The sequence below is a fragment of the Bidens hawaiensis genome, unplaced genomic scaffold, assembly GCF_021521415.1.
Source record: "Bidens hawaiensis isolate Kalapana, Puna unplaced genomic scaffold, B.hawaiensis_p1.1 tig00032779_1, whole genome shotgun sequence".
Taxonomy (NCBI): Eukaryota; Viridiplantae; Streptophyta; class Magnoliopsida; order Asterales; family Asteraceae; genus Bidens; species Bidens hawaiensis.
Window position 1 is genome coordinate 95,151 of NW_027495597.1, and position 17,965 is coordinate 113,115.

Sequence of the window (17,965 nt, forward strand, 5' to 3'; positions counted from 1 at the left end):
GGTGGATAAGACCACCCTCCCACAGGAGGTTCGTGCCACATGCCCATCTATTTCCCTATGGGTCAATTTTCTTTACCGGCAACCGGCTAGGCTTTATGTAGGAAAATGATTGTATTCAGTCAACTACCGGGGTTCAACAAGGCGATCACTTAGGACCCCTTCTTTTTGCGTTAGCTTTACACCCCTCATTTATCGAGTACAGGATGGTTGCAAGTTACATTTTCATGCATGGTAGTTAGATGATATCATGATTATAGGGGACGCCATTAAAGTGGCTAAAGCCTTGGATATTATCATATTCAAGGGGCCAAGTTTGGGGCTTGAGCTTAATATTAAATAGACTGAAGTATTTTGGTCGTCATGCAATGGGGTAAAGGCAAAAGTAGGTTTATTTCCTATCGGGATTGAGAGACTGGAGTTAGGGATAAAACTCCTTGGAGGTGCAGTTAGCCGGGATGCTGGTTTTATCCGTAGTTTGACCATAACCAGAGCTTCAAGAGCAATGGACCTAATGAGATGTCTTACTCGCCTGCGCGACCCTCAATGTGAGCTTCTCTTGCTTCACTCCTGTATGGGTGTGGCTAAGTTGTTCGGACTCCGAACATGCTAACCTATGTTTGTTAAGGATGTTATATATGTTTTTTACAAAGGGCTCCGAGCGACGATTGAGGGTATTGTGGTATGTGGGGGTCCGTTTTTTTGGGGATCTTCAATGGAGACAAGCCAGCCTCTCTCCCTATCCATTTTGGTGGTTTAGGGTTGTATTAAAATGAGGATGTTTCCACCTATGCTTTCGTAGCCTCGAGAGCACAATCTTGGAAGTTACAAGACCACATTTTGCGTGATTGTGGTGTTGATGGGTTATATTCCGATTTTGGGTGTGCGTTGGATTGTTTGCACAACTCTATTCCCGATCTTGATCTTGGCGGGTTCTCAAATAAGGACACCGCCCCTAAAGCTCAAAATGCTTTGGTGAGTGCCTTTATAGTAAAACCGTCCAAAATTTGGGAGAAAAGTTTTTCATGACCCCTCGTAAGAGAGAGGTATTGGAATGTCTTCAAGCTTATCATGCTTAAGACTTTTTTACTGTTATACCCATTGAAGAGTTAGGCCAACACATGTCAGCAATGGAGTACTGTGTCATCCTTAAATATCGTTTAATCATCCCACTGTTCCCTTTTGATGAGCTCTGCACAGGCTGTCGTAAAGTTTGTTTAGATAATTTGGGTGAACATGCGGTTCATTGCAAAGAATTCCCAGGGTTTAAATTTAGACATGATTTAGTCAGGGATTTGCTCTATGATGTGTTAAAACGGCGCGGGAATCTCGGCAAAAAAGAGGCTCATGTGAATTTCTTGTCGGATTCGCGTGAAGGATGGTCTACTCTCCGACCAACGAACATTCTTGTGTTTGGATGGGTGGGGGTGAAACATGCTTGTGTGGACCTTACTTGGGTGTCCCCTCTTGTCGAGCTTAGGGACATCATGTTTGTTGCTAGACAGGCCATGTTAAAGCCAGAATCAGGAAAAATTGCTAAGCATGAGAAGGCATGTGTTAAGAATAGGGATGGCAATGGGTCGGGTGTGGGACGGGTCTAGGTATTCCCAGACCCGGACCCGATTATAAAACCCGTCCCAGACCCGTCGGGTATTTATCGGGTAAATACCCATCGGGTATTGAGTATACCCGCGGGTTTCGGGTATACCCGTTAGTTTATTAAAAATACTCGTCGGGTATGTCCGACTCAAATACCATCCATCGGGTTTTGAAAATACAACACAAAAAAAATTATTTTTCTAGTTTCATGATACACTCAATTCAACAAAAAGAAAAAACTATACCAAAAAATATATAAAAAAGACCTATGTAGTTTATAGAGGATGAGTGAGTGGCGGGATGTAATACAATATATACATATATATATATATAATATAATTTTAATATTCATGAAGGACACACAAGGACAATTGAACACAAATACCATTTTTTTATTGTTACTATGTGTGTGTGTGTGTGTATAAGTCGGGTATATAATCGGGTAAACGGGTCCATATTATCAGGTAATCAGGTCGGGTAATCGGGTATATTAGAAATCCCAGACCCGTGAAAAATTTAAAAACTAATCCCAGACCCGTCCCATACCCTAATGGGACGGGTAAGACCCGTCCCAATTATGTCGGGTATCGGGTATTCCCATCGGGTTTGGGTTTCACTGCCATCTCTAGTTGAGAATCAACATGCTTTCATTCATTTTGCATACAATTGGGTCTCTTGGCCTCGATGCGGCTACGCTTTTGAAAAGAGTTTAGCGGGTCGTGCACAGTAACTCAACGAAGATGAAGAACGATAACTTTGTTTTCAGTATAATCGTTTTTGTCATCGGTGCAACTTGTTGTCCGCTTACATGTCTCTCTGTTGTAATTGGATCCTTTTATTATAATATTACAAAATATAATATTAAAAACATACAGTTAACTTTTTATTTTTGAAATTTCTCGGTCTAAGAGGCATTCTGGTGAGGTTAACAAATTCACATTTAAGTGGCCAACATTAGCAAATACACAGTGAGGTTATTCATGTAACATTTTACATGTGGCATGGCATGCCACATTCTTTCTTATTAAAATTCTTTGAAACGTCGTATTTTTGTTTCAAAAGTAATGAAATAAGTTTGATAACTACAACGGTCTTCCCAATTTCTCATCATGTTCATGTTAAACAAAAAGACAAAATTCCTTCCTTAGTAGCAGAATAAAACCTACAGTCCACTCTCTTTTCCCCAATTATTCAGATTCCGATCATCTCACTCACTCTATGGCCACCAGCCACCACCAATGCCACTGCCACTGCACCATGTGTTACACCACCCATTACCCACCACCACCAAACCCCATGTGCTACACCACCCATTACCCACCACCACCAAACCCACTAATCCACTCCCATCATCACCACCACCCTCCTCAAATCCATCAATACCCACCGCCCCAAACCCACCCAACCGTCTCCTCCCTCATCCACCGCATCTCCGCCCTGGAGTCCACCCTCCTCCTCCGCCGCCGCAAACAATCACCGTCCCTCCGTGACGCCGCCGCCCGCACCATCCAAGCCCACTTCCGATCCTACCTCGTACAAAGATCCGTAACCCTCCGCCACCTTAAACTCCTCGCGCACATCAGAGCAGCTCTCAATCGCCTCAAATCATCCCAAACCCACTTCCATCCTCACACCATTTCTCGAGAATCCATGAGTCTGCTCATCAAACTCGATTCTATTCAGGTTTTTGATTCTAAATAAGCCATCAATTACTGGTTTTTTTTTATTCTAAATATTTTAGGGCTTTTGATTTCAGGGGAGTGATCCGATGATCAGAGACGGTAAACGGTCAATTAGTCGAGAACTGATTCGATTCATGGAGTTAATTGACGATGAAAAACAAGTGATTTCGGTCAAAAGTGTTGGGTTTGGTAAAAACAGTAAGAAAGCTGCTTCTAGGGATTTTGGGTATCAAGAAAGAAAATTTCTTGAGAATTTGAAAAATGCCAGAAAATGTGATGAAAATGGGCCTAGTGTTTCTCAAATTAGAAAAGTGGATTTGGGGCCAAGTCAACCAAAAGTGAAGAAAAATGTAAGCTTTGATGAAAATGGGAATGTTTATAGGCTGTTTAAAAGTGGTCATGATCCTGACGGGAGTGATGATAGTAACGGTGATGACGGAGAAGTTGAAGTTGAGGAAATCGGTATTTCTTTGAAAGATACGGAAGTGGAAGAAGAAGACGAGTCTTCAGAAATGAGTGGAAATGAGATGGATCATCCAAGAAAGAATTTGAGAACAAGAGTTCATCGTAGAATCAAAAAGAATCGGCCCGATCAAGAAGAAGAAGATGATGAAGCTGATAGTTTTGTGTTCTCTGCTCCATTGCCTGCTAAAATGGAGTATTGAGCTAGCTAGACTTGGAAGGGCTATTATGTGGAAAGGTATTTCTTTTTATTTTTCTTCTAGTATTTGATTGTTTTGCCATTTTTCTAGGTGGTGTTATGTTGTTTTGAAGTTTGTAGGATGTATTCGAGCTCAAAGATGTTTTTGTGTGGATTTCGTTTTGATTAATCATTTGGTTAAACTTTTTAATCCATTTGTGGATCTTATTTACTTGTATCATGGTTCAGCTTGTTAAATCAGTCATATGCTCAAAAGATGTAAGAGCACTAGCCGAGGTTCCTAAACCACAGAGACAAGTCTCGAAGGGCGGTGCAATGGTTGGCACAAGATTACCCTGTAGGATAGGTCTCATGTTTGAATCTTGTTTCCACCGGTATTCTGTCATAGCATCCTGCATCAGCTACGATTTACTTGAGCACGTGGTTAGTAGGTTATTAGGGGGTGCCATGTGTTTCTGGTGAATGGTTCTCATGGATAAAAGAAAAGAAACGACTTAGCGGTGAGGTGAGTCACTCGACATGGGCTTCTTGGTAACCATGAAAATGGTTAATGGAAAACTTACGAACCCCATTAGTACCATGCTAACCAATATGATAAGGTAAAACAAACATTCTAATCTAGTCAAGCTTATTCCTAGTTAGTGACTGACGATTTATTTAGTAATAACAATTATTATATAAATAATACTAAACTGCTTTCAGCTCAAATTGTAATTGCCAAGTCAACAAATTTATATGCATCGAATAAAATCAAAAATCACCAAAAAAGAAAATTGCTGGATAAACAAGAACCATCAATGTCAAGTGCGAATGTGCGATCTAATAATGATGTCAACTTATAGTTTGGCAACCATGAAATGTCATTCGACTCAGTTATCGGAATGATATCGACATAGTTACTTATAAACATGGTTGTACGTTACAGTCTGGTCTGATCTAAGTAACTCAATTGATCATGTAACACTAATACTAAACAAATAAAGTATTTAATATTTTCTTATTCATGTTTCAAAAACAAGACGTGATAGTAAAGTCCAGCCCCTTAAGTTGTAACCCTTCAAAATCGGTGGTTTGATTACAAGTTAATGGGTCGAGAAAGAATAAATTGGTGATTTTGTGGAGTCAAAGAAAAACACAGCAAACCTCGTAGAAACCATTGATGTTTGGGCTTACAATCATGTTTAGTTGTAGTGTTAGTATACCGAATTGATTAACCTGAACACGATCTATATATTTAGTGGTGTCCCATACATTAATCGTAGCCTAAACGCGCTTAAAATTATATAATCTGAACACAACTCGTTTGGTCTAGTTAAATAAACGAGTCAAATGGGTGGTAAAAGAATTGACATTTTATAGTTAAGCCGTAAATGGGTTGTAAGCAAGTTGTAGTAATATATGTCCAACAAAGTTGATGGATTTACCTTTATAACATACATTTAAATACTTTTCGACTTGTTGACTTAAAATGCTTATTTGAATTGAAACACATTCTTTTCACAATTAATTTTACGTTGAGAAATACGAGAATCGCGTAAAACACTCGCGAGAATAAATTCATAAGATACTGGGTAGACAGTTTCATAACTTTTTTTCAGTATTACATTTAAAACAAAATAAAGGTACAACTCCATTATGCGAATTTACATAATAAAACTTTGTTTATTATCCCTCTTTCATATGTGAAAGAAACAACACAAGAATGGCGGGCGTACGTCTTCCGATCCTTACGCAGAAGCTGTGGCTAGAAGTGACTCGTCAGATTCTGCGTAACAACCATGCATGTGTACGTGTTTCTCCTCCTTGAAATCAATAATTATTATCACACCCAACCTCCTCAATTAACCGATCGATGGTCCAAGAATCGTATCAACAACGATTTTTGGACCAATTTCCCATTCCCATTCCCATCCTTCACCTAGCTAGGGTTTTAGCATCCTCTATCTTCCGCTTATGAACGAACAACCGGTATGTACATATTCTATTAATTCACCTGCATTATATATATTGGATCAATTCCAATTCAATCATGCATATTTTCTTTTAGGAATTCATTCAATCAAATTATATTTCATAACATGAATCTGCAATGTGCATGTTTAAATCATTTCATCTTTATTTCAACCTTGTACATGTATAATATGGTAGCAACTTAACCAATATGCTTATGGTGGATTTTATATCATAAAATCTTTAGTCTTGAAGAAACTATTGTTGTATGATGATTTTATCTATGTTGATCTTTGCCTTATTGCGGTCCGGTACCCGTAGTTTACTCATCATGCCAAAGGTAGTTTGGAACTTCAATTACTAGTACTGTTGATTGCTCTAATTCTCTTAATTAGTAAAGTTTATGTTATTTGAATTACTATATAATATATTGTAAGTAAAACCAAAAAAAAAAAAAAGGTTTATGGATCAGTCAGGGGTCTCAAAGGAGCAGCCTGTTTATCCCCTATAGGTAACCGGTAACAACTGCACCTTATACCGGGTACGTTTGTTATTGCTGTTGCTGACCTTTTCTGGACTACTAAGCATGTATCCATTGCAATGGTAGCAACTTATATCGCAATTTTACTAGTATGCTTATGGTGGATGCATAATCTTGAAAACAACTCATAGTTTGACCAGACCTGACCCTACATTTATGTATATATCTATTAATGATGATTGCAATTATTTTAAGACTTGTAAAAATGTCTCCATTGTAATCTTGAGTTTAGCTATGGCAATGTGCTTGTACAGGTGATCTTGAGAGTCTAATAAAAATGGGAGCGAACGCTAGTACACTCAATAATGATGCTATACTAATGAATTATGTGTCAAAAAGCATCTTTATACGTAGGCTAGTGTCTCAAAAAAGAAGGCGATTGTTAGTTGGCGGTTATGATCTCGATATGTCTTATATCACCCCTCGGATATTAGCCATGTCATTTCCTGCAGAGCGGATGATGGCCATATATCGCAATCCTATGTGGCAAGTTAAGGAGGTTTTGGAAATGAGACATCGTGGACACTATAAGGTACTTCACATGCCTTTGCTGTTTGCTTCATTTCCCTTAAATTAGGCTTTTTATGAAATTTTGATATTCTTTTAAATGTCTTGCAGGTGTATAACTTATGTATAGAGGAAGAGTATGATCCATCTCATTTTAATGGCTTTTTGGAGAGATACCCCTTTGATGATAATCATGTGCCACCCCTCGCATTGATCAAGGGATTATGTGAAAGTGTTAATTCGTGGCTTTCAAGCGACCCAAAGAATATTGTTGTCATTCATTGCATGGTGAAATTGCAAAGTCTCTTAATTACACTTTATTAGAACTCTTATGCTTGGTTTTAAAAAGTGTGCGATGTGATTTGGAAAACGCTTTAGGGTCTTGAGGCACCGCCTCACACAACAACGTACCCGGTATAAGCCTACTCATAGCAGCGCTATTGCTAGGGTATGGGGAAGGTGTGCTGCGGGCAAACCTTAAATAGGTCACAGGAGAGAGAGAGGCTGCTCTTTTGAGATTCTCAGCTCAAAATCCACCCCCCGCCCCCCTCCTATTTGTTTTTTACAATATAGTAATTCAAATAACATAAAATGTAGCTAAGAGAATCATCACAAACAACCATATAAAAAGTAGGATGTGGTAAACTACCACTAACATACAGTGATGAGTAAACCATAAAGCAACATATGGGTCAAAATTGATGAGGCTTTAGGTCAAAATTAGTAAACTACCTCTCAAACATATGTGTCAAAAAATTGGTCAAAAGTTAGGGTCTGTAGGTGGCTGATATTTAAAAACAACCAAAGGGATGAAGAAATCATGAATGGTTTATTTGACGAAAGGCGGATATGTAAAAGTGATGAGAGATGCAACTTTTGGTTGCACATAAAGGCTTCAAAGCACCTCATTTTTTTAATACCAAGCTCTTAATAGTCAAAGAACTTGTGGTATTAAAAAAAAGACTAATTTTTGTAAATATAACAGGCGGGTAAAGGGCGGACAGGCTTAATGGTATGTTCATACTTGGTGTACACTGGCATGCTAGCAGAGGAAGCTCTTCAAGTTTATGCAGATAAAAGGACAACTAATAATCTTGGAGTGAGACAAATGTTCCTTTTTAATAACATTAAAAATGAAATATCTATAATAGAGGGTATAAATGATGAATATGCAAACGCTGAGCAGGTGACAATACCAAGTCAACGCCGTTATGTTAACTACTGGCAAAAATGTCTTTCATTTCCCAAGGGTTGCCCTCCAAATGTGAGCCTCCCTGAACCATGCACCAGGGTGTTGCAGCGGATTCGAATTTATGATGCTAAAAGTGTACTGGCCATCTTCTTTGTTTTGTCTGAAATGCAAGAGGTATGCCATGTACAAATCACACTATATATGGTACTTATTGTTTATTTCACATATGTAATTTTGTTAGTACATATATTAAACTTAGGATTGCATATATGACACATGTTATCGGCAAAACTACACAAAGATAATATGTAAGGAGTTCTTGAAGTTCTTTTTTTTGGACTTCTGAAGAGATCGAAACCCTACATATATATAGTGGAGGGCTCAATACAGAACTACAAATAATGTGCGAACTGTGAAAACCTAAATGCGACGTTCATTTATTTGCGTATTTATCTAAGATTTTAATATGACTGTTAAAATACATCATGGGTATGTGAATATACTTCAATTGATATATACATATATGTATGCATAAATTTATGTGTATTCTTATAATTATAAACAATTAAACACCTACACACGTGTAGATTCACTACAATTCTCTAATCTATGCGTGTGCATGATTATGTTGGGTTTCAACGGTGGCTCGGAACGAAAACGGTCAATATATTTTAACCCGTTTTAGTTAATACTTTCGTTTCGATAAATATTAATCAATATTAACATACTAAATCATAAACGAACTATAAAACGCAGCGGAACAATTAAACGATTAACCCGAACCAAAACTGAAAACCCAAAACCCGGATCCGATTACAACCATTATACGAGTACGATTAAACGAAAGATAAACAACCATAGATGGGTATTCGATATACCTCGGTTATACACAAACCGGGAAGGCACACCGAAGGCTTAACGAGATGAGCTAGCTTGACACAATCAACAACACCAAACAGATCCGGCGACGGCGGCGTTAAACGGCGGCGGCGGATTCCGGCAGGCTGTACGGTGGCGGCAGTAGACGGCAAACAACAGCAGACAACACAGAGGAACAAAAGCTGTAAGCTGCGGTGGTCCGGTGGCGGGCTGTGGTGGTCCGGCGGCTGGCACGTTTTTCGGCGGGTCTCAGATAACAACAAACAGCAATAGCAGCTGTAGATAGACGGACAAGAAGCACCAGTAGGCTATGGGAGGCTGAGATGGTGGTATGTGACGTCAAAGGACCGGTGAAGGTGGCGGCGCGTTATTCCAGTGGCCGGAAAAAACGCCCAGCGGTGGTGGCGGCTGGACTAGTGTGTAAAAGAGGCTAGGGTTTGTTAAACTTACCATAAATAGATAATATTATGTATTTATAGATAACACATTTAGGGTTTAACAATTAAATCAATTTGGGCTTAAGCCCAATTAACCAAATAAAGCCTTTAATCAACATCCAGTCCACCTAATATATATTGTGTCGGGCCTAATTATTATTTAAGTAGGCCTTTGTCTCGTTACTCCCGGTGTAACTCTGTCCGGGTCACATTCGGGTCGGTCACGTTGACTTGACCCTAAACGACCATAAAATCCAACAGTCTCCCACTTGGACGTATTTGGGTCAAGTATCACAACGCTAACAGCTAGAGGCGTTCTAGCTACACATAGCTGTCCCCAACCGAATATGACATTTTAAATCCATAACCAAAGTATCTTGGAATACCTTATTGCAAGATAATGAATTTATAGTAATCATTGTCATCTATCCTTTCTGTATAAGACATTAATTGAACAATGAGACATGGATCAAATTCAATCTCATATGGTGTTCAATTATTGCAGTTGTCGATATAGAGTCAAAGTGGTCCATTCAAACACACAGTAAGTTTGGGTGAGGCCTCACACTTTACCAGTTTGAATCAACGAGGGCGCCAATATGTCTAACTGTTACATTTAAATGTAAGAGTACAGAATCCCATCTTGACTACATACAACTCCCACTGAACTCCAGAACATTCCCAACCAATGCCTTTATGGCTGGCAGTTACGCTACAGCGGTTGACATGATCAAAGAATATTCCTCGGTAGACGAAAGTTCTAATATGTATCTCAGGTCTAAGGATACTAAATGAGCATACTATTATCAAAATATCTTATGATCAAGATCCATGAAGATGATTTGATGCGAGTTACATCCAACGTCATTAATAATGAGGTCTGTAGTTTGGAAGTCAACTGCTTGAGTCCAAAGTCAGAATAGTCTTAATTCAGAATCGCTCCCACGAGTCTGTCCTATTACGGATAATTTAGAATACAATATTCATGGATTAAACGTATTAAAATGAACACAATTGTATTATTCAACGTTTGCATTTAACCATTAAATCAAAAGTGAACAAAGAAGTACAACTGATTAAATGTTCATACATCCAAGTACTAAATCAAAATAAATCACTAGCAAGTCTAAGCCCGATAGCATCTCTATGCTGATCATGCTTGTCCTGAGTCATCGGCTTAGTGAACGGGTCAGCTAGATTTTGATCTGTGTCTACTTTGCTTATCACGATGTCACCTCGTTCCAATATTTCCCGAATAAGATGGAACTTCCTTAGAATGTGCTTGGTTCTGTGAGGAGACCTTGGCTCTTTGGCTTGAGCAATAGCACCTATGTTATCACAGAGTATCTCGATTGGTTTGTGAATACTCGGAACCACATCGAGATCGGTGATGAACTTCTTCATCCAAGCAGCTTCCTTAGCAGCATCTGATGCAGCTATATATTCGGATTCGGTGGTAGAATCCGCCACTACACTCTGCTTGGAGCTCTTCCAATACATAGCTCCTCTATTGAGAGTTAAAATGAAACCCGACTGTGAGCGAGAATCATCTCGGTCAGTCTGGAAGCTAGCATCAGTGTAACACTTTACAGTGAGCTCCTCTTCCACTCCCCCAACCACCAAGAACATGTCTTTGGTCCTATTCAAGTACCTCAGAATGTTCTTCACAACAGTCCAATGGGCAATGCCAGGACTCTGTTGAAAACGACTGGTCATGCTCAAGGCATACGAGACGTCAGGTCTAGTACACAACATAGCATACATGATGGAGCCAACCGCAGAAGCATATGGAATTGCTTGCATGCGCTTAGATTCAATGTCCGTTGCCGGAGATTGCGATTTGCTCAACACGGTTCCTTTAGTCATTGGAACAGCTCCTTTCTTGGAGTTTTCCATTGAGAAGCGCGCCATCACTTTGTCTATGTAAGTGCTTTGACTAAGCCCTGAATCCGCTTAGATCTATCTCTATAGATCTTTATTCCCAGAATATATGCGGCTTCTCCAAGATCTTTCATTGCAAAACAAGATTCCAACCATTGCTTAACTTCCTTAAGCATAGGAATGTTGTTTCCAATGATCAGTATGTCATCCACATACAAGATGAGGAATGATATAGTGCTCCCACTTGCCTTTCTGTAAACACAAGGCTCATTTTCATTTTTGACAAAACCAAACTCTTTGATTTTCTCGTCAAAGTGAAGATTCCAGCTTCGAGATGCCTGCTTAAGTCCATAGATGGACTTGTTCAGTTTGCAAACCCTATTAGGATATTTTGGATCGACAAAACCTTCAGGCTGAACTATATAGACATCTTCAGAAAGATGTCCATTAAGGAAATCGGTTTTGACATCCATTTGCCATATCTCATAATCATAGTATACAGCAATGGCAAGAAATATCCTAATTGACTTGGTCATAGCAACGGGCGAAAAAGTTTCATCATAGTCAACACCTTGAGTTTGAGTGAAACCTTTCGTGACTAGCCGTGCTTTGTAGGTTTGCACATTTCCATGCATGTCGGTTTTTCTCTTGAAAATCCATTTGCTCCCTACTGCCCGACTATCGGGGGGTAGCTCAACCAAGTTCCAAACTTGGTTATCATGCATGGATTGCATCTCAGCGTTCCTGGCCATTTCTTGGATTCCGGATCCAAGATAGCAGATTTGTAGTTAGTAGGCTCGTCCCCAGACTCGGCTACTAATAAGACTTCGGGACCATCTAGATGACATAAGTATCTAGAATTTGGTACGGGAGTCCTACTACTTCTACGAACGCTTGTGTTCACGTCTGATGTATCAGCAACAACAACTTGTTGATCAGACTCTCCAACTTTCTCAGCGGTTGGTTATGGTTCTTGAATTTCTTCAAGATCGACAATGTTACTTCTAGTTCCTTGACTAAGAAATTCTTCTTCAAGGAAGTAGCCTTTCCTCCTGACAGAAATCATATTTGTATCAGGATGGAATAAGTAATAACCGCTCTTGTAATAGTATCCGACGAAAATAACTTTTTCGCCGCGGGGATCAAGTTTGTCATCAGACTCACTTGTGATATAAGCATCACATCCCCATACTCTAAGATAAGACAATTTGGGTTTCTTTCCCTTATGCCATATCTCATATGGAGTTTTGTCTATCTTTTTAGTTGGAGCTAGATTGACAATGCGGGCGGCGGTCATTAGGGCGTATCCCCAAAAGGAGTGAGGCAAGTTAGTTCTACACATCATCGATCGAACCATGTTTAACAAAGTTCGATTTCTCCTCTCCCTCACGCCATTAATTTGGGGTGTTCCAGGTGGAGTGAGCTGTGAAACAATTCCATGCTCTTTGAGATGAGTGATGAACTCTGTGCTGAGATACTCTCCACCTCGATCTGATCGAAGTATCTTAATGGTTTTATCAAGTTGTTTTTCCACTTCGCTTTGAAACTCTTTGAACTTTTCAAAAGTTTTGTGCTTGTGTTTCATAAGATACACATAAGCGTATCGACTATAATCGTCGATAAAAGAAACGAAGTAACTTTCATGGTTCTAAAAGGTCCACATACATCAGTATGTATGAGTCCTAATAGATCACTTGCTCGTTCACTTTTATTAGTAAAGGAGTCTTTGGCGAGTTTGTCAGCTAAGCATGACTCACAATTGTTAAAAGAGTCCGGTCCTGTGGATTCAAGAATCCCTTCGGATTGGAGTCTTTTAACTCTTGCCTTGCTTATGTGGCCAAGTCGGCAATGCCATAGAAAAGTATCATTAACGCTAGTCTTGATACGTTTTGAAAGATGATATACGTTATTGTCAGGTTGAACATCAATCTCATAAATACCATTTCGAGGTTTAGCCTTAAAATAAAAGATATCATTTAAGTAAGCAGAAATAGCCATGCCATTAAGAACATACTTAAATCCCTGTTCAAACAACAACGAAACTAAAATGATGTTTCTGGTCAAGCCAGGAGCATACAAACAATTATTTAAAGGAAAAACTAGGCCTGATGGACAAGTAAAATGAAATACTCTAGTTGCCAGAACTGGTACTCTCTTCCCATCTCCAACGATGAGTTCCATGCTGCCTTTATTTAGTTTCCTCCACTTCTCAGGCTCCTGCAAGACATTAACGATGTGGTAACCACATCCGGTATCAAATACCCATGTGTTGCTAGAGACAGTGAAAAGTTCAATAACGTATATGGAAATACCTCCAGAAGAGCCTTCACCATTGGCTCTCTTCTTATTGATCTCGGCAAGGTACTCTGGGCAGTTTCTCATCCAGTGCCCCATTTGGTTGCATTTGTAGCATTGGCGCTCCTCAAAGGGCGGCGGCTTTTTCTTTGCAACCACCTTGTTAGTGTTGGTGGCAACCTTGGCAGCAACAGTAACTTTCTTCTTGCCTTTTCCCTTAAAACCCCGATTCTTTGGTTTAGGCCTTTTGACACCAGCAGATCGAATCATCAGAACTTGATTGGTCCTAGAAGGAATGTTCATCTCAGCCGTCTTGAGCATGTTATGAAGCTCCGGCACTGTCTTCACCCAACCATTCATATTGAAATTCATTACGAACTGGTCTTATGAGTTGGGGAGAGAATTGAGGATGAAATCCGATGCCATCTCATCGGGCATAGGGTAATCAAGTTTCTTAAGCTGATCGATGTGCCCCTTCATCTTAAGAACATGTGCACTGACGGGAGACCCCTCTGCCATCTTGCAACTGATGAGTTGTTTCATGGTGTCGAACGTTCTTGACGGGCTTATTTCTGGAACATGCCCTTGAGTTGCTCAAGCATCACATAGGCACCAAAGTCTTCCAAGCCTTTAGCAAGCTCAGAAGTCATGGTGGCTAGCATAATACAGGAGACCTCAGCCGAGTCATCCTTATGCTTGTCAAGAACCTTTCACGCAGCGGCTGTGTTGTTTTCAGGCTCGGTTGGAACAGGTCCATCGAGAACATATAGGCGCTTTGCCATGGTAAGAACAAGTCTTAAGTTGTGGTGCCATTCGATGAAGTTGGTAGCGTTCAGTTTATCCTTCTCAAGGATAGTCTTAAAGGCGTAGGGTGAAATTTCGTTTGACGACATCTGATTAATAAGCAAAAGTAAATTTAATTAGTATTTTCGAAGTTGTAGTCCTATTATTAATGACCCAATAACATTAATAAAATAGGAGCATGAGAATCCGGCTTCCAGTTATTAAAGGCAGCTGTAGCACACAACATTAATAAGTGGTTAGGCAGACTGACAACGATTGCCAATTGTGAATAGAGCACAACTCTCAGTTATGAGGCCTATAGAGACAACGATTGTCTTGTATAGATACGTTTAGCCTCATCTTAGCCCACTTTATGTCTCCAGACAGCTTTAGCACGTAACAGGAGAGTAAAGTAATAGTTGTCCTAGTATAGTGACGTGTGAAAGGGCCGGATGTGTCAACGAAACGCTTTCACCTTGATGGGATAGGCTAGAAAACAAGTGCGGTGCTGTAGCTCCAAAAACTCGAAATTTCGCAGTATGCCTCAAGTGTGACTTGTAGTAGGATTGGCATAAACTATTGGTTTTAAATTGGGATTAATTTTAAAATTACCAAATAGAGTAAAAGTCAAATTTTACTGTATTTATTATCGGGACGAATTGATGAACCCTTTCATCTCTCAGGACACTTAGTTTTAAATAACCTATTTAAAAACTAAGTTTGTCATGATATGACTAACCAATTTTAAGTTAATAGAAAATCTATTAAGTTATTAGTTTTGGAAATCAAAACGCTTTAATTTGCAAAACATAATTGGTTAATAAAATGTTTATTTTCAAATTTATTTGGTATTAGGTCGGTGATATTATAATCCTATTATAAACAATCCAAGCAACCACAATAGCAAATAATATGTAAATCCTTATGGCCAAAAGGTGATCGGTCTCGCTAGAGACAATTAGGGAGACCGATCGGGTCAAGGGTTTCACAACACAAACAACCATAAGGATGGACTTCTTCGTGCATCCCGTCATCTTTTCTGAACTCCCACTAACTCCAAGAAGTCCTTGAGCTCGTCCTCGGTTATCTTCGCGTCTTCTTAATTACAAATTTATAAACTAACAATAATTTGTCCTATTACAAATTTGAACCATCTTTATGGCCAAAAGAAAACCGAAAAATAAATAATAACCTTTTACAACTTTTGAACCATCCATATGGCCAAAAACAAGCTCAAGAATCAAACACAACCAACCGGATTTACATATTCAAAGTACATAAATTTCGGGTCGCTTTGACTTGTTCAAATAAAATAAACAAAACTTTGACCAAATCTAAAATTATCCAAAAACATATCTAGATCAAAAACTTTAAACGATTTAAAGTTTATGATGTAGATCCGGTTTAAGCGAACCGGGATCGACTCGTACGTTGTGACCACGGCTCTGATACCACTGTTGGGTTTCAACGGTGGCTCGGAACGAAAACGGTCAATATATTTAAACTCGTTTTAGTTAATACTTTCGTTTCGATAAATATTAATCAATATTAAAATACTAAATCATAAACGAACTATAAAACGCAGCGGAACGATTAAACGATTAACCCGAACCAAAACCGAAAACCCAAAACCCGGATCCGATTACAACCATTATACGAGTACGATTAAACGAAAGATAAACAACCATAGATGGGTATTTGATATACCTCGGTTATACACAAACCGGGAAGGCACACCGAAGGCTTAACGAGATGAGCTAGCTTGACACAATCAACAACACCAAACAGATCCGGCGACGGCGGCGTTAAACGGCGGCGACGGTGGATTCTGGCAGGCTGTACGGTGGCGGCAGTAGACGGCAAACATCAGCAGACAACACAGAGGAACAAAAGCTGTAAGCTGCGGTGGTCCGGTGGCTGGCTGTGGTGGTCCGGCGGCTGCCACGTTTTTTCGGCGGGTCTCCGATAACAACAAACAACAATAGCAACTGTAGATAGACGGACAAGAAGCACCAGTAAGCTATGGGAGGCTGAGATGGTGGTATGTGATGTTAAAGGACCGGAGAAGGTGGCGGCGCGTTTTTCCGATGGCCGGAAAAAACGGCCGGCGGTGGTGGCGGCTGGACTAGTGTGTAAGAGAGGCTAGGGTTTGTTAAACTTACCATAAATAGATAATATTATGTATTTATAGATAACACATTTAGGGTTTAACAATTAAATCAATTTGGCCCAATTAACCAAATAAAGCCATTAATCAACATCCAGTCCACCTAATATATATTGTGTCGGGCCGAATTATTATTTAAGTAGGCCTTTGTCTCGTTACCCCCGGTGTAACTCTGTCCGGGTCACATTCGGGTCGGTGACGTTGACTTGACCCCAAACGACCATAAAATCCAACAGATTATTCACTTTTCACAATAAATCAGTGGTTCTCGATCGTTGGGTTTCATCTTTCTCATATTATTTGTGTGAATGTGTGTGTTAATTCTCATATAATTCAGCTACAGGTTCCGGGTCAACTTTATCGGCCATCTATACATAAATGTAAAAACTATTGCTCGAAAAAAACTAATACAGCTGGCAGCGACAGTTTTCTGTACCCGTTCATCAAGGAAGATGACAAGTCAGAGCAAGAAAAATCTGATGAAATGTACTGCCTTGAATGCTACTTTGATAAAGCATTACTGGTGTGATTCCGCAAATATATACCCACTTATCAATTTCATATTATCGTATATGTATATCTATATGCATCATGGTTTAACAGGTTACGGGTGATGTGCGCGTCACGTTTTATGAAAAAAACATCGGTGGTCGATTCTGTTATGCCTGCTTCAATACTGCTTTCATTGAAAACAACATGCTACAGGTTCATATTTGATTCCTTTAAAAACGTACTGTACTTTGTTTGAAATTTATTAATTTTGAGGTTTTGAACTGTTTGTAGCTTTCTATATTGGAATTGGATAAAGTTGGAACTAAGGCAAGATCAATAGCGGGTCCCGAGTTTCGTGTCGAGCTGCAGTTTGGTCCAGTTGACCCTAACCATCAGCCTGACCCGGATTTTAGCCATTGTCAATCGTTCTCGGCTACATCCGATGGTAATGAGCTTAGCGATGGCGGAGACTGATCAAGTTCTAACCGTTGAATGTGTTCCTTTTAAATGGGGAGTGTAAATTTCGAACTTGTAGTGTCGTCGATATGTTGTGAAAAGCCAAAACCATTCACCACACCAAATATTTATTTGGTTTGATTCGTTTTCACGTATTCATTTTGTCGTTTTATGCCTACCACACAAAAGAAATGTGTTCGATGGTGCCGCATATTGATCAACCCTCGAGTACTGCTTCTTGGAACCCGTATTTATAACCGCCTTGTTACTTGTAACATATCGGTTGTGGAGGATGTTTGGCTCATAAGAAATGTCCAACCTAACGTGTTTTGGACGCGGTTGAAAGGAACACAATTAACTGTGTTTGGGTGGGACTTGGGAGCAACCCAAGAGGGGTGAACTCGTGAAGTCTCCACTCGGATAGCTAAAAAGAATCTGTGAAGTCC

At 39.6% G+C, this 17,965-nt stretch overlaps 2 protein-coding genes across 2 annotated transcripts; both read left to right on the forward strand.

The window, feature by feature from the left end:
• The first annotated feature begins 2,791 nt into the window (after positions 1-2,791).
• LOC143584050 (BAG family molecular chaperone regulator 8, chloroplastic-like) lies at positions 2,792-4,125 on the forward strand. The gene is made up of 2 exons (XM_077066203.1): positions 2,792-3,279; positions 3,353-4,125. The coding sequence occupies exons 1-2, from the start codon at positions 2,815-2,817 to the stop codon at positions 3,941-3,943; spliced, it is 1,056 nt and encodes a 351-aa protein (XP_076922318.1). The 5' UTR covers positions 2,792-2,814; the 3' UTR covers positions 3,944-4,125.
• A 2,544-nt stretch (positions 4,126-6,669) lies between these two features.
• On the forward strand, positions 6,670-17,571 carry LOC143584051 (phosphatidylinositol 3,4,5-trisphosphate 3-phosphatase and protein-tyrosine-phosphatase PTEN1-like). Its single transcript, XM_077066204.1, has 7 exons — positions 6,670-6,962; positions 7,049-7,225; positions 7,923-8,036; positions 8,124-8,303; positions 16,915-17,094; positions 17,175-17,276; positions 17,355-17,571. Exons 1-7 carry the CDS (start codon positions 6,708-6,710, stop codon positions 17,535-17,537), a joined length of 1,191 nt encoding a protein of 396 aa, XP_076922319.1. The 5' UTR covers positions 6,670-6,707; the 3' UTR covers positions 17,538-17,571.
• Positions 17,572-17,965: the final 394 nt, after the last annotated feature.